This window comes from Quercus lobata, chromosome 12 (assembly GCF_001633185.2).
Source record: "Quercus lobata isolate SW786 chromosome 12, ValleyOak3.0 Primary Assembly, whole genome shotgun sequence".
In the NCBI taxonomy this organism is placed as follows: Eukaryota; Viridiplantae; Streptophyta; class Magnoliopsida; order Fagales; family Fagaceae; genus Quercus; species Quercus lobata.
In genome coordinates, this window is record NC_044915.1 from 2,903,727 (window position 1) to 2,920,015 (window position 16,289).

At 33.5% G+C, this 16,289-nt stretch overlaps 1 protein-coding gene across 2 annotated transcripts; it reads left to right on the plus strand.

Moving 5' to 3' along the window:
• The first annotated feature begins 1,871 nt into the window (after window positions 1–1,871).
• On the plus strand, window positions 1,872–16,153 carry LOC115971154 (transmembrane protein 120 homolog). 2 transcript variants are annotated; one of them, XM_031090878.1, is made up of 12 exons: window positions 1,872–2,225; window positions 3,292–3,364; window positions 3,490–3,757; window positions 3,844–3,922; window positions 4,008–4,102; window positions 4,755–4,859; window positions 4,939–5,018; window positions 12,316–12,406; window positions 12,479–12,586; window positions 12,865–12,951; window positions 15,601–15,669; window positions 15,769–16,153. In XM_031090878.1, the coding sequence occupies exons 3-12, from the start codon at window positions 3,533–3,535 to the stop codon at window positions 15,895–15,897; spliced, it is 1,068 nt and encodes a 355-aa protein (XP_030946738.1). In that variant the 5' UTR covers window positions 1,872–2,225; window positions 3,292–3,364; window positions 3,490–3,532; the 3' UTR covers window positions 15,898–16,153. The 2 variants fall into 2 exon arrangements, with proteins under 2 accessions (XP_030946738.1, XP_030946739.1); XM_031090879.1 differs by lacking the exon at window positions 3,292–3,364.
• The last annotated feature ends 136 nt before the right edge of the window (window positions 16,154–16,289 follow it).

The window sequence follows — 16,289 nt, forward strand, 5'->3', positions numbered from 1 at the left end:
TTCTAAACTTCTAGAACCAAAAAAAAAGTCATTTGTCAATTGGAACTCAACTGTCTGATGTCAACTGTACCCAAAATCAACCTCAATTCAAGACGTCAATATACAAATTTTACATATAAACCACACATAATCAAAGCCATACTTCTAACAACAAAATATACCAAAGAAGAAAATGTTACAGAAAATTAATTTATATCTATGAAAAGAAACATATATATCCAAGCATAAAAGTAGATTTAAAATAGCAACCAAATATTTGCTGTAACTATTAAAAACCTACTCCATATCTGTAAAGAAAAGAAAAGAAAAAAAAAAGACATAATTCAGTATGAACAATGTAATGAATAACTAACCTCAACGTACTCCACAACAATTTCGTTAAGATTATCAGGAAGTAAGCTGATAACTCCACCTCACTCAGTTTCCACAAAAAAATTCAAACCCATAGCTCAGTTTCCACACAAAAACAATTCAAATTGACCAATAGCTCAGTTTCCACACAAAAACATATATTCAAATTGATTATCTAAGTGTGTGCACAAAAACTACAATTCCACTAAACAAATTCAAACCCATAGACATATAACTAAAATTAAAAAAAAAAAGGTTAAGAAATCCACACTAAAAATAGGCTGGAGTTATCATAGAGGCAAACAAATACCATACCTTTAACTCTGATTCGAAAGGAGGAAAAGAATGAAGAGAAAGGCAATAGCAATAAACCTAGAAATTGAACAGCCGTGAAAAAAAAAAAAAGCATCGTGAAAGGTTTATATATATAGTTATAGAGTACTAATATTTATAGAGTTTGGATTCAGAAAAAAAAAAAAAATATATATATATATATATTATAGGTTTATAAGATAATACCTTTGGGCCGATTTCGACGGGCTGGGTCAGTTGTATTGCCAACCGACATAGTTGTTGGGCCATGGGCTGGATTAGATTGCGATGCCGTCGTCGATGGTCTGATGAAGAGATCGATGGTCTGAAGAAGGTAGATGATCGATGGTCGATGGTGGGGATGCGATGGGAAAGGCAAAGGATTGGGAATGCTAGAGCATCGTGAAAGGGAATGGGAAAGGGCGTTGCGATGCTGTTGTCGGTGGTTTGATGAAGAGATCGATGGTCTGAAGAAGGAAGATGATCGATGGTCGATGGTGGGAAAGGCAGAGAATTTGGGAAAAGGAGAGCATTGTCAAAACCATCGTGAAAGGGAGTGCAAAATGACTTTTTTTTTGTTTTATTATTTTTAAAAATTTTTTAATACTGTGCTTTTTGGTTTTTTATTTTTTATTTTTTTAATACTGTGCTGATGTGGAAAATTATGGAAGTTTCAAAAATTTCGGTTTTATATATATTTTTTATTTTTTAATAATATGCTAATGTGGAAAATTGTGGAAATTTCAAAAGTTTCGATTTTATATATATATATATATATATATAGATAACTAGCCTCAACACATGCGCTCCGCACGTGATGACATTCTTTTTATTTATTTATTTTGAGTTTAATGTAATTTTTCAATTTGAATTGACCTAGTTTGTTGAATTATAATTTTAACTCTGTTTTTTATTTTTTAAAAATAAGAATTATCTAATTAGCTTAGGAGTATTTTTGACATTTTTTTTAAAGGTATAACTAACTTTTTAAATCCGCTTAATAATATATAAAGAAGATAATAATATATATATATAGATAGGGATTATATACCTCTCCTTCTTAAATAAAATAATAAAAATTATTGTATAAGCACAAATATGAAAAAAAAAAAAAGAAATCTTATTATTATTATTTTTTTTTTTGTGAAATATAGCTAAACATCAGCATCAAACCGTGTCTGATGTTAAAAATATAGCTAAGCATCGGCATCAGCATCAGCATCGCCAAACTAATCTTAAAAAAACTTTAAAAAAAAATTATATTCCTTCTCTCTCTCTCTCTCTCTCTTACGTTGCGTGTACACCTGTTTCTGTCTCCGAAGCTTCCCGATTCAATCCCTGATCTCCGATTCGCAATCGGAACACAATACTGCGGTGACCGTTGAATCAATCACCGGTGGTTCAATTTTGCAATTTGGTAACTGACCTTATTCAGTGGATTTTGGCATTTGCTGTGCTCAGTGGTTGTGCTCGGTGGTGGTGGTTGTGGACAAAGGTTGATGTGAATGCTCGAATTTGGGATATCTCTCACGCTCTCTTCCAATCGCGCCAACACCGTTCAGGTTTGTCTCTCTCTCTCAACTCTTCTTCTTCTTCATTTGATTTTTGTTTGTTTGTTTGTGTGTTTGTCTTTATTTTCTGTTTTTGTTTGTGGGTTTGAAATGCAAATTACGTGTTTGATGAAATGCTTAGCTGAAGATAATGCTCTCTTTGTTTGTGTCGAACTGAAATGGAGAAAAAGGGATTTGGGTCATAAGTCATAAGTCATAAGTCAGCAACTAGTTGTGTCGGTAGTACTTTTACTCTAGGCACTAAAAATTGCATCTGGTGGCTGTGACTTCAAAAATTAAATGTTAAAATATATAGCAGGTTTCTTCCAAGGATCATTGAGTTGGGTGCAATGGAAAATTCCTTTTTAACTTTTTGGATGGTAGATTTTTTTTTTTTTTTGATAGGTAATGAAAAATTTTATTAATAAAGAAGCCAACCTGAGAAAAATCTAGAACCAAAATTACAATGATCAAGTAAAACAGGAATGGAAAAACAAGTAAAATGCGACAGAGCCACACTCCAAAAAAAGGAGAGTTTGGCAGAAGAAAGACTTAATCTCTAGCAAGGACCGTTCGCATCTCTCAAAACATCTTGCATTCCTCTCACTCCAAATACACCACATCAAACAATACGGCACAAAATTATTACCTCTTGTATATGACAATTGGAGGGTAGCTCATTGGCTTTGACATTACTATTATAACCATGATATAAAGTAGGGATGAGGTGCCTGGATTAAAGGAACAATAAATTTTTATGAAATATTTTTGGTCCTTCCATTTTTATTTGGTCACGTTTGTTTTTGTGGTATTAGAATGATATTTTAATAATCTGCCCAAAATTTGGATAAATTAACTTGTCATTACCTGATTGCCAACCCTTTCTGATGGTGGTTTGCTGCAGCTTAATGGCTTTTGCTAAGTTCTTTCTGCTGCTGGTTTCCTCCCCTACAATCTGATCCATATGTCTAAAATAAAACCTAAATGCTAGGTTAAGTCATTAAAGGTGTTGTAGGTGTAGTATTAGTTTCAGAATTAAGAAACTCATAATTTGATATATTTGCTTTGTGGTAAACAGTACTCAGATACAAGCTTGGCAATTAGGCACACAAGTTTTCCTATGATATGTTACTAATGGCACTGGATGATTTGTAAGTCTGGTCAAAGTTATGATTTTGCTTTTATCTTACATGTTTGAATAAAAGAATTGTATATCTACTTTTAGTTTCAAAATTAAGAAACTTGTCATAGTGCATATTTGATTTCTGGTTACCAGTTGCCTGCTACAAACTTGTTGAGGGAATTGACAAAGAAAAGAGATGGGGGAATCAGAATCAGCAAAGAAAATAGAGGAAGAAGTAGGAAGAGTGGTGGAGCAGGCTAAGGAGCTTCAGGACTCTGCCGCATCTTTCATTTCCAAGGCTTCCGCCGATGACCAATCCCTCCGTAACCGTGTCGTTTCCCTCGACTCTTCCATTCGCCGCCTCCATTCTCTCCTCTCGCATAACAACCATAACCTTCTCGATCCCAAGTTAGCAGACAAGGCAATAATTATTATTCTTTCATTGCAAGTTTAATTGGATCCCATTCCCATTCTTTCCTCATTGAATTCATTTTTAGTTTTTTGCAGCTCGAAGAAGATTTACAGAGAGCTAGATGTATCATGGTTGACGGAGATGCCGCTTCTTTCCTTCCTCCAAAAACTCAAGGTTATATTATATTCCAATAGTAGTCAAATTCAAATTCAAATTTATATTTGTTTATTAAAATTGAAATGAATGAATTGATGTGAAGGGGGATTTTTGAAGATGTTTCTGGGTCCTATTAATGTCCGCGCCTCGCAAAAAGACATTCAATTAAAGGTTAAAGAGGAGTACAACAGTTACAGAGTATGCTTCCTTCTCTATCTCTATATTCTGCCTTTTGCTTTTACTACTCTACCGTATGTTTTCTTTTCACCCTCTTCTGCAAACATTTAGCATTTTTCTACTGATACTCACTACTATCAAGATTTTCCTGTCCTGCATTAAAGAATTTCAAGCTGATGAGCACTAGCTCGACATGATACCTTCTCCCCTTGTACAACCAAGGTTGAGGGTGAGGTTGTGGGTTCAACACCAACCTGCTGCGTCTGTAAGATGTAAAAAGAATGGGTACCTATTGCTTCATCTTGATGGAAGGAATTCAAGATTAAAATTTGTGTTTCAATATTTAATTTAAATGATTTAAATAGAGAATGAAAGAGCAAAATTTTTACTATTGATGGAATTTTTGGATGGAGTTTAATTTCATTAATATGTGGATTTGAAATAATTATTTGCAAAATTTAATTTCAAGTCCATAACATCATTCATGCTTTTATTGGAATAAAATCTTGAAAGCTCAATTAAGTGTTGTTTAATTCATATTAAGCTATTAATATTAACAATTGTTCTTCGAGTCCCTTGATTTTAAATCTTCATGTTCAAATGCAACCTAAAAGAATATCAACCAGAGAAGCTTCACTTCCACTAAAAACTCTCTTTTATCTCTATAAACCAGGATAGAACTGCCCTTCTGTTTCTCTTTTTCCCAGCAGCACTTCTTATTCTAAGGTCTTGGATTTGGGATGGATGCTTGCCAGCTTTTCCCGTTCAGCTGTACGAGGTATTTCCCTAATTAAGTTTTTAAAGCCCGATTTTGAAGATTTTTATTTTTATTTAATATCAAACACGCACTTTGTCAGGCTTGGCTTTTGTTCCTTTACACTGGCTTGGCATTGCGAGAAAACATTTTGAGAGTGAACGGAAGCGATATTCGTCCATGGTAAAAGTGCATACAATCTTTCATGGCATTGAATTTTTGCAACTAAACAATGAGCATGATTTTGTCATAACATATTAGAACAAACTGGATTGACAGTTTGAACAATGATTTTATATATTTTATATTAGAAGGCATCAGAATTTAATTTTCATGATGACTTATATTTGGATGACCTTTTAGTTAATATTCAGTTTATCTGGATCTGCTTGTTCCTTTATGAAGGTCTATGCATGGTTGGAAACACATAAATTAGGTGGTGGGATTTGAAGGGAGAGAAACAAAATTTGTTTAAATTAAAATGATCAAAAAAGGTAAGTGAGTTCTAGACAAAGATGTTGATAAGATGTGGAATGAAATTGCTAGTTGAATTAAAAAAGTGGCTAAAGAAATACACAATGAACCTAAAGGATGTGAGTGACCGACTAAGGAGATTTGGTAGAATAAGGAGGTTCAAGCAGCATTTAGAGAGATTAAAATGATCAAAAAAGGCAAGTGAGATCTAAACAAAGATGTTGATAAGATATGGAATGAAATTGCTAGTTGTATTAAAAAAGAATCTAAAGAAATACACAATGAACCTAAAGGATGTGAGTGACCGATTAAGGAGATTTGGTAGTGGAATAAGGAGGTTCAAGCAGCATTTAGAGAGATTAAAATGACCAAAAAGCCAAGTGAGATCTAGAAAAAGATGTTGATAAGATGTGGAATGAAATTGCTAGTTGCATTAAAAAAGTGGCTAAAGAAATACACAATGAACCTAAAGGATGTGAGTGACCAACTAAGGAGATTTGGTAGTGGAATAAGGAGGTTCAAGCTGCATTGAGAGAGAGAGAGAGAGTAGAATGGGGGGCTGGCTATTAGGAATTTAAGAAAATTTAATGAAGCTTTATTTGGAAAGTGGTTGTGGAGATATGGCACTGAGAGAGAGTTGTTATGGGGTAGAGTGATTGAGGTGAAGTAGTGCTTGTTGGGGGGCACCGCCCGGGGGGGGGGGGGGGGGGTGGTTGTTGTTGTTGTTGTTGTCGGTGCACTGAAGTGGTTTCAGGCCCTTATGGGGTTAGTCTTTGGAAATCTATAAGATGGGAGTGGGAGACCTTTTCCAGTTATATCCAGTATGAGGTGGGGGATGGATCTAGAGTGAAGTTTTGGCATGATTGGTGGTAAGGAGATCGTTTGTTAAAATACACTTAACCAGAACTGTATGGAATTAGTTGTGGCACAGATTCTTCTATAGTGGCCCTTATGCAATTCTGTAATGGAGTTCTTCATTGGGATTTGCATTTCTCACGACCTGTGCAGAATTGGGAGTTGGAATCTTTGGCAGCTTTTATGTATCTAATTTATTCCCATCCAGTGAGGAAGTGTGGACAATAAACTTTGTTGGAAGCCAGCTAAGGGCAGGGGTTTTGAGGGGGAGGTTATTACATTTCTTTGATGCCTAATACAACTGTGCCTTTTACATGGAAAATTATTTGGAGATCAAATGTTCCACCTCGAGTTGCATTCTTTTCATGGACTTCTATAGTGGAAAAAGTTCTTACTATTGGCAACCTATGGAAGAGATGTATTGTTGTGATAGATTGGTGTTATATGTGCAAAAACTCTGGGGAGACTATGGACCATCTACTCCTGAATTGTGGAGTATGAAATTTGGTTTGTTTGGAGTTCAATGGGCTATGCCTTGGATTTTTTTTCTTCTTGGCAAAGTCGGTTTTGTGGAGTATGATATTTGGTTTGTTTGGAGTTCAATGGGCTATGCTACAAAGAGTTTTGGATTTGTTTTAATGCTAGAAGTTTTGAGGGTCGCGAAAGGACTATCCTTGATTTAAAGAAGTTTTTTTTTTTTTTTCTTTTTCTTTTTGAAGTCTTTGTTTGATTGGATTTCATCTTTGGGTTACATTTCTTTTACATCTCTTTCAGCTTTCAGATTTCATTTATCATTGTAACTTGAGAGTTTGATGGTGATGGTCTCATAGTTTACTTCTTGTATACTTGGGCCTTGTTTTTCCAATAAATTAAGTTATTTATCAAAAATAATAAATAAATAAATAAAGAGAGGTTTTATATCTGCTACCAAGCTACTTTTGGGTATCTACCTGGTAAATGCACTTTTTATGTTGTTTGTGTTGGTTATCTCAGGTTATTCTTGGTAAAGGATGTTCAAATCTTGACCTAGAAGATTTAATCTAGGTATTGTACCCATTAGGTGTATACATGACTTACCAATAAAAAAAAAATCTAGGTATTGCATGCATGGAGAGATGTGAAGGAATAATATATGGTTTGACTTAAATAAATCTAGAATCTGATTGAAAATATGAAGGGACTGTATATTATATAATACATGGTACTAGAAATGTGTATTCTGAGAATAGTAGACATTGCCATCTCTCTTGTTGGCTTGAAAATATCTAACATTGTCAAAGTCAACATGGGGGTTTATTCTTTGAAAGGGAGTGAGAAAAGGTTGAAAGAGGGGGTGCCCGGGGGGGGGGGGGGGTGTTGGAGGTTGTTTAATTAGTATGTTAGATTTGATTTTAGGGATGGTCAGAGACTCTACAGACTTGTTTTGGTTGGAATTTGTGATTTGTACAGCAGTGCAAGATTGGGAATTGGAATGAATAGATACTACCTTTGAATTCATGTATTCAGAAAAGCCCTGAGAGTTTGGTGAGGTTTAGATGATTTGGAGGTTTTCTATGAATGAGAAGTGTCAAACTTTGAAATACTATGGAGAATAAATAGAAGATGAAAAAAGATTAATGGAAGATATTAATGTGGTTTGGCCTTAGATGAGAAAGAGAATGGAAGATATTATTATTGTTTGGTCACTAGGACCTATGTCCACAACACCAAAACCCAAATGCCTATGTCTTTCATTCACTTCATAGACAACACATTACAAGGAAACCCATATTTATAATGGGATTTATAGAATTTGAAAATCAACTATCAATGCATTACATTTGTTATTTGAATTTGAATTTGAATTTCATATCAATATAAGTGATTGATTTAGTCTCTTGATTTACTCCAAGAAATTAATTCTTTGATTTGGTCTTCATTCTTTGGAAAATGAACATACTTTCCCATATTCGCCCTTGAGTTGTGCATTAAATTATTAATTTTTTAAGGAAATGCGCAACTTGTAGGAAATGAAATCTATGTTAAAACTACTTCCTGCAAAGTAGTTTGTACTCCTCTTTTTATTGGCAGTATGAGAAAATTAGTGATCAATTGAGAAACTTGGTACGAATCAATTTACATATGTCAAACCTTTAAAATGACAAGTCACCCTTCAATCAAAATTCCGCAAGAAATACTCCTATGAAGATATAAGTATAGTATTGACATGGTGAAATCCTTTGTTGTGAAGGTATTAGAATTTAGGCACCTTTTGCTGGATGTTTACACTTTTCAGCTATAACTGAAGATGGTGCCGAATGGTTGGAAAGACTTTTTTCAAAAGAAGTTTTAGGTGTGGTGTGGTCAAGAGCTTGAATGGAAATAAAGCACCAGGCCAGATGGCTTTCCTGTGTCTTTTTTTTTTTTTCCTTCCTCCATACATGTTGGAACATAATTAAATCTGATATCATTAGTGTTTTAGGCTTTCCACAAGTAGGGTTAGTTTGAGAAAAGTCTTACTGCAACTTTTATAGCTCTCATTCCAGAAAAGTATGGCACACTTGATGTGATGGACTTTCAGCCCTTTAGCCTTGTGGGTGGAGTTCATAAAATTCTTGTTAAAATTTTGGCTAATTGGCTAAGATTGGTGTTAGAGAATATTCTCAAAATGCCCATGTGAAGGGGAAGCTAATTTATGATTCATTCTTAGAGCTAATGAATGCTTTGAGAACAGATCAAAGTCAGGAGATCTGGATTTCTTTGCAAATTTGTTTTGGAGAAAGCCTATGACCATGTAAATTGGAATTTTCTCATTATTTGTTGAGAAGTTCAGCAAAATGGAGGAGATGGATTTTGTTTTGTGGAATTTTTGCATATCTATAGTTTGCTTTTCAATCTTCATCAATGGCAATCCTAGTGGTTACCTTTTGTTATTGTTATGGAGGCATTGAGTAGAATGTAAAAATAAGGCATAAGGAGGTAGGTTATTATTGGGCTATACAATCAGCAATTCAGAGAATAATCTATTGATGTTTTCTTGTATTCTCTTTGCAAAAGGCATATTGCAGTGCTAGAGTGGTGCTTTATGTGTAAAAGGTGTGGGGAATCAGTGGATCGCCTTCTTCTTCATTGTCCGACAATATATGAGTTGTGGTCTATGGTTTTTTGTTTGTTTGGTATACATTGGGTTATGCCATATAAAGTTAGTGAGTTGTTGGCTTCTTGGTAGGCAAGTTTGGTAGACATCGAAATATAGAGTTATGGAGGTTTTGGTTCTTATGGCGGGAGTGGATGCTAGATGCTTTGAGGATTGTGAACGGTCTATTCTTGACATTAAGTCCTTTTTCCATACTATCCTTGATTGGAGTTTAGTTTTGCCTTTTTATTCTTGTTTTTCTCTCCCTGGTCTTATTGATCATTGTAATCTGGGTTCTTGATTTGTGTCACTATAGTACACTTCCTAGTGTACTTGGTTGGTTTTTCTAATAATTTTTCTTAGTTACTTATCAAAAAAAGAAAAAAAAGAAAAGAAAAAAGAAGACATTGATTTGTTTTCTCCAAACTTTGCTGGAGTGCACAAATGCTTAGGGTGTTTTTACTTTTAATTCTTTGACAGATTTGTTAGATAGTTGTTCTTTCTTTGTTTTATAGTTTTTGCTGTTTTTTCTAGTTACTTAGTAAACTGCCTCTGTGCTTTGGTTTTTTTGTATTGTTTTCTTTTTTCAATGAAGTTATTTACTTATAAAAAAAAAGACATTAGTTTTTTGTGAAGCTAACTCGAATAAAATTTTGCGCTTGAGGTATGTTTTTACTTGGTTTGAAGTTGTCTCTGGTATAAAGGTTAACCTAGGAAAGAGTTGGTTCTAGTTGGTTACTATTTTGGGGTGCAAAATGTCAAAGTTACCATTGAAATATTTAGGCCGGCCTTTTGGTTTTAAATTCAAAGTGAAGATCATTTGGAACACTATTCTAGAAATATGGAAAAAAGACAGGTGGGATGGAAATGACTGGATTTAATGAAAGGTTGTAGCAAGATTTTTATGGAGGGGTTTAGATGAAGAGTCTAAATTTCATTTAGTTAAATGGGATTAAATTTATGAACCTTTTCAAAGTGGAGGTTTGGCCATCAGGAACCTGAAATCATTTAATGGAGCTCTCTTAGGGAAGTGATTGTGGAGGTATGGTTCACAAAGAGAGGCGTTGTGAAAGAGGGTTGTAGAGAAGAAGCATGGCACTTTATGGGGTGGATGGTGTACTAATGTTGTTAATCGGTCTTATGGTGTTAGCCTATGAAAATATATAAGGATTTGTGCAAAATTTTTGCAATTCATCAAGTTTTAGATGGGTGATGGTACCAAAAGTAAATTTTTCTTGGATGTCTAGTGTGGTGATCCTTCTTTCAAGGAGGTGTTCCTAGAACTGTTTTGTATTGCACGTGATAGTAGCAAATTATTTGCAGTATATCAATGGATGCATTAATTGGGTTTTTAATTTTATACAAACAATACATGATTGGGAGTTGGGAGTCCATTTCGTCTTTCTTGGACTTAATATATTCAATATTAGAGTGAGATAGTGGAGAAGGCAAGCTTTGTTGGAAGCCATATGCACAAAAATAGGTTGAGGTCAAATCTTACTACAGAGCCTAAACTCCAATCAAGAGGTGGATTTTCCTTGGAAAAGCATTTGGAAGCCTTAAATTTCAGCAAGAGTTGCTTCTTTTTGTAGACTGTCACATTGGGGAGAATCTTAACAATAGACAACTTGAGAAAAAAGAACATTATTGTGCAGAATTGGTGTTGTATGTGCAAAAGGCATGGGGGGAGACATTTAATCATTTACTCCACTGTACACTTGCTTTACAGTTTTGGACTATGGCCTTTTAGCCTTTTTGGGGCTCAATGGGTGATGCAAAGGGAAGTAAGACTTATTAGCTTGTTGGGAAGGTCAATTTGGTTGATGTTAGAACATAGAAATTCCTGTTGACTGTTTTTGGTCTCAATAAAGTTCATTATTTATCCCTAAAAAATAGAGGAAATTCTAGGAAAGGTGATTCCTTATTGCTTCATATGGTGCATTAGGGCATTAGGCAAATTAGGATTTCTAGAAGCTTTGAGTGGTGTGAAATTACCATTTTGGATTTGAAACTGCTGTTTTTCACATTAATGTTTAAATGGATGATAGTATCAGGATTATTTTCATTTTCAAACTTATTAGATTTGATTATCTTTGTAAGTTAGAATATAATTGTTGGTGTACATTGTTAAATTACCAATTCTCTCAATAGCTTAAGCTAGTAGGAAACGATGAATTTAATCATAATTCTAACACTCCCCCTCATGTATGGATATACTTCCCTTTAATAAGTGGGGCCCAACATGTGAGATTTTTAACAATTTAAATGGGAGGTAGAGTGAAGACAGGAATTGAATTCAGGATCTTGTACTTTAATACCTAATTCTCCTAATAGCTTAAGTTATTAGGAAATAATGAATTCAATTATTTAACCATAATTCTAACAACCCTATTGTATACTTCTTGTATACTTGGACTACATATACCTTGTTACTTAAAAAAAAAAAAAAGAATTTGAAAATAGGTCAACTATCAGTTTATTACATGTCTATTTTGAATTTGAATTTCCTATAAATAAATTTTTTTGCTCCAATCCTTGATTTACTCTAAGCAATCAATCCTTTGATTTAGTCTTCATGGTTTGGAAAGTGAATCATACCTTCCAACAATAAGGTTTGTTTTGTTAAGTAGCAATACTAGGTTGTCAATTGAATTAAGCAAGCACAAAGATGCCCCTTTGCTCAAAAGGTGATGGATTAAGCTCTGTATGAGTTTGACTTTGGCTGAAGGAAGTTTGGCTCTGTTCTATTGTACTGTTGGGTGTTGCAAATGTCTTGAGCTTTTAGAGTTCATCTTGTCTCTTTGTAGTTAGGGGCTTTTCTTGTGTGCTTCCTATGATTAGGGCTCTACCTGTTTTCTCTAATAAAACTTTCTATGTTTACCTCAAAATAAATATCAACATGATATTTTTGTTAAAATGCACATTAAATGGCGTGTATTTCAGTTTCGTCATCAGTGCTTCATTCTTGACATGGCACTTTGTTTTGTCTGTGTTGCACAGCACACTGAGTATTTTACAAATACACTGATTTTGCAGGTGGATTTATCATCACTATTGTGCTATGGGTATGGCCCTGGTTAGTCTCACCTGGGAGATTAAAGGGCAACCAAATTGCACACAAAAGCAGGTTACTTTTGTTTAACAATGTGCTAACAATATCATTGGTTCTGTAAATAATTATCAGTTAAATCATGTGCAGAGAGGGGTTCAACTTTTCCTACAATGGGCTATGATGCAAGGGGTTGCGATGCTTTTACAAAATAGATATCAACGCCAGAGACTCTATACTCGTATTGCATTGGGAAAGGTGCCATCCCCAAATTGTTTTTTCCCCTTATTTGCCTTTGTTATTCATTCTGTGTTTCATTTTTTTTTTTGATGAACTCATTCTATGTTTTATATTAAATATAGAATCATTTTTCACATTTTGATCCCTAGTCTTAGGTCCCTCCATACCCACCCTTTGTTCTTTCTGTTGAAACTTCGTTGTTAGAATGACAAGACACAAGAATGATATGAGGAATTTCTTTCTTTCAGATATATGTGAACATATGGTTCCAATAATTATTTTACTATTATTTTCAGGCTAAGAGGATGGATGTTGTCTGGGGAGAAACGGCCGGTGTGGATGGCCAACTGTGGTTGTTGTGTCCCATACTTTTCATTTTGCAGGTGATGTACGCAAAACTTGGTCATTACTTGTTAAACATTTACAGAAGCATGCTGCTTCAATTATTCAGCTACTGTATAATTCTCTACATCGAACTAACTAGTCTTTTTTTTTTTTTTTGATCAGTTACTTACTAGAGTCCTTGGTTAGCATGAATTATAGATATATATATATATATATATATATATATATTTTTTTTTTTTTCTTTTGGCACATCCTTTATATATTCCCCATGTTTTAGGATTGCGGCCCCTTTTTTGAGCATTTTTTTTTTCAATGATTCATTTAAAGATGAATATAACCTATTGCATCTGTCACACCGTTATGTGTTTTGGGAGCCTAGAAGTCATGTCAACTAAGGGTTGGCTGAATTTTTGTTTTGTAAAGATAAGAGAGGGGGGTTTGGCATGGTTCCCTTTGTTTCGGTGTAAAATGTTTCTTGCTAGAAAATATTCTGGAAAACATTTTTTATTGTTTGGCAAATATTTACTCACCACTTTAAAATATTAATATAGAAAAACTAAATCAACCTAAAAAATAAGAACAATCAAAATAAGATTGCTACAAAAAAATTACTATTACAATTAACAGAAGCTATCAACTATTATTATTATTAATTTTTTTTTTGTTGTTGAAAGCAATAGAAGCTATCAATCAAACTTACACATTTGAGAGGTATTTTTGTCATTTTGATGGTTTTGAGAGTTATTTATCATTTTAGTGGGTTTAGAGGTATCTTAGTCATATTGGAGGTTTTGAAGGAATTTTAGTTACTATGGAGGTTTCAAAGCTTTGTTTTTTTTTCCCTTTCATTTTCTAGGTTTGGGGGGATTTCAGTCATTTCAGAGGTTTTGAAAGTATTTTTGTTATTTTGTTTTGGTTAATCATTTTAGAGGTTTTAGGGGGTATTTTTGTCATTTTGGAGATTTTATAGGTATTTATGTTATTTTGGTGTTTTCTAGGGTTTTGTTCATTTTGGATGTTTGGAGGAAATTTTGATCATTTTGGAGATTTTATAGTTATTTATGTTATTTTGATGTTTTATAGGGTTTTGGTCCTTTTAGATGTTTCAAGGGTATTTAGGACATTGTACAGGGTATTTGGGGAAATTTGGAGTTCTTTTATCATTTTGGGGATTTCATGGTATTTTGGATATTTCAAAGATACTTTTGTCAGTTTTAGGAATTCTGTTCTTTTGAAAGAGGAGCAGGGGTGGCTCTAACCTTTGTTCAGGGGGTTCAGATAAACCTCAACTTCCAAAAAAAAAAGTTATATATATATTTATAATTTTTTTTAGTTTAATAATTAAATTTATTCTTAAAAATATTTTTGCACACTCTAACTTAAATCTTATACATCTTTACTACAAATATTTCCAACTCTGAGAGTACGAGTGAGTGTTTGTGAACGGTAAGTCACTCTTTATTATAAATTTATATTATATATGTGTGAATGTGTCTAATATTAATTGTGTGCATTACTTTTTGTTATAATTTTATTTGTGTGAATAATGATGTGTGTGGATATTTGTGTGCACAGTATAAATATAATATAACTTTATATAATTTAATAATTAGGAAATAGAGAGGGTTTATTACATATGTGTGTATTATTATCATGTTATAATAATTTTTTGTTATAAAGTCAGAAAAATTCAAGAAGAAAAATTGTAAAGTTAGTGATTGTTTAAGCATTTAATTGGTTAAGTAGACACATAGTGTATTATTTTATATATGAATTGAGTGTGATTGTGTATGTCAATAATTAATATAGAGCCAATGAGTTATGTTTATTCATTTAGTTTAAATTATTTTTATAAAAAACAATGATAAATTAATAGATAATAACAACTACATAAAAATAAAAATGTTAGACAAACTTAACAAAATAAAATGGTCATAGCTACTCACATTGGCAATAAATACTCATAATGAACTATCATATAACAATTTAAAATTTGAAAACTTGTAGAAGGAAATAGTAAAACTTTTTTTTTTTTTTGTCAATAACTTGATATATTCAAGTTCGCTTTTTATTAAAAAAATTTTAATTTAAATTTCTTAATGACCCCCCTAAACAAAATTCTTGGAGCCACCACTGAAGAGGAGGGGTTTTGGTTTCATGAGAAAGGGGGGTTTCTGTTCTCTAGAGGCTGAAAATGTTTTACTTTACACTCCTGTAAAGGCGTAAATCATTTTTCCCCAATAGGAGTTCAATAGGATTACTTTTTTCTTTTTCTTTTTCTTTTTTTTGAGAGATTCCATAGGATTACTTGATACACGATTTTGGCAAGTGGGGTTGGGAATAGGTGGTTCACTCCTCAAGTGTGGGTCCAAAGGGCCCGTGCCTTGGTAAGGTTCCATGTCACTAAAAAAAAAAAAAAAGGGCGTAGAACTTTTTCAGCCCCAAAAAGTGTGTTTTTCCTGGTCAATAGAAAATTATTTTGGTTTGATCAAGTTTTTTAGCTGTCCCAAACGCCGGAAAATGAGGAAAATTTTTTCCAAAAAATGTTAATGTTGAAACAAACAGGGCCTTAATGTTATTTTGTGCTAAAAATTTTCATTTTTGTTATATAAAATTTGTTGAAGCTAGCACAGTGAGCTGAGTTTAGTTGTGGCTTGTATATTTTTGTGTTTTTGGACTTGATATAGGGTTTCGAGGCATATGTTGGACTACTGTTACTCAAGACTGCATTCATTGGGGTTGTTTCTGAATGGCAGGTAATTTTTGTAAAAAAATCTTTAGCCAAATGATATTGCATTCTTGCCTCTATGTACCGAAGCAATGTTTATTGATAGAAAGAAAGCTGTTGTTGGCAGGTATTTTTTTGTGGGATCCTTCTAGTTTTAATGGCTGTCGGGAACTTCGCAAATACAGTACAGACACTCATGGCGAAGTCAAGGTTTAAGGCAAAGATGAAAAGAAGTAAGAGCAAACCGGAGCTGTAACAAATCATCCCTAATTATCATCTTCTTCCTAAAGCTTTTTATAGGATCTCATTTTTGGAATGCTTTTCTGGGTCTCAAACGTGTTTCTTGAAGCTAATGCTGTAAAAAAATTGCTTCATAAAGCTTCGTTTTTACTTCTCATTAACCTTTATATGATGTAGCATTGATTTTTTACCCCCTGACAGAACCATAATCTTGGATGCAAATGCTATGATTTGGGTCACGTGTGAAAATATATTTTCTTTCATTGGGTAAAGTTCGAATCAAGGTATAGACTGTGTTAGGTTAGATTGTACTTCATACTGAGATGATTTTAGCAAAATAATTTAGTGGAGGGGTGGGGGCGGAAAGTGATCGAACACTAGACATTATAAACACTATAAGATCACACA

Coding starts and splice junctions, on each gene's coding strand:
- LOC115971154 (XM_031090878.1), top strand. CDS start 3,533: ATGGGGGAATCAGAATCAGCAAAGAAAATAGAGGAAGAAGTAGGAAGA. Junction 4,860..4,938: donor TTCCCGTTCAGCTGTACGAG/GTATTTCCCTAA, acceptor GCACTTTGTCAG/GCTTGGCTTTTGTTCCTTTA. Junction 12,952..15,600: donor CCATACTTTTCATTTTGCAG/GTGATGTACGCA, acceptor GACTTGATATAG/GGTTTCGAGGCATATGTTGG.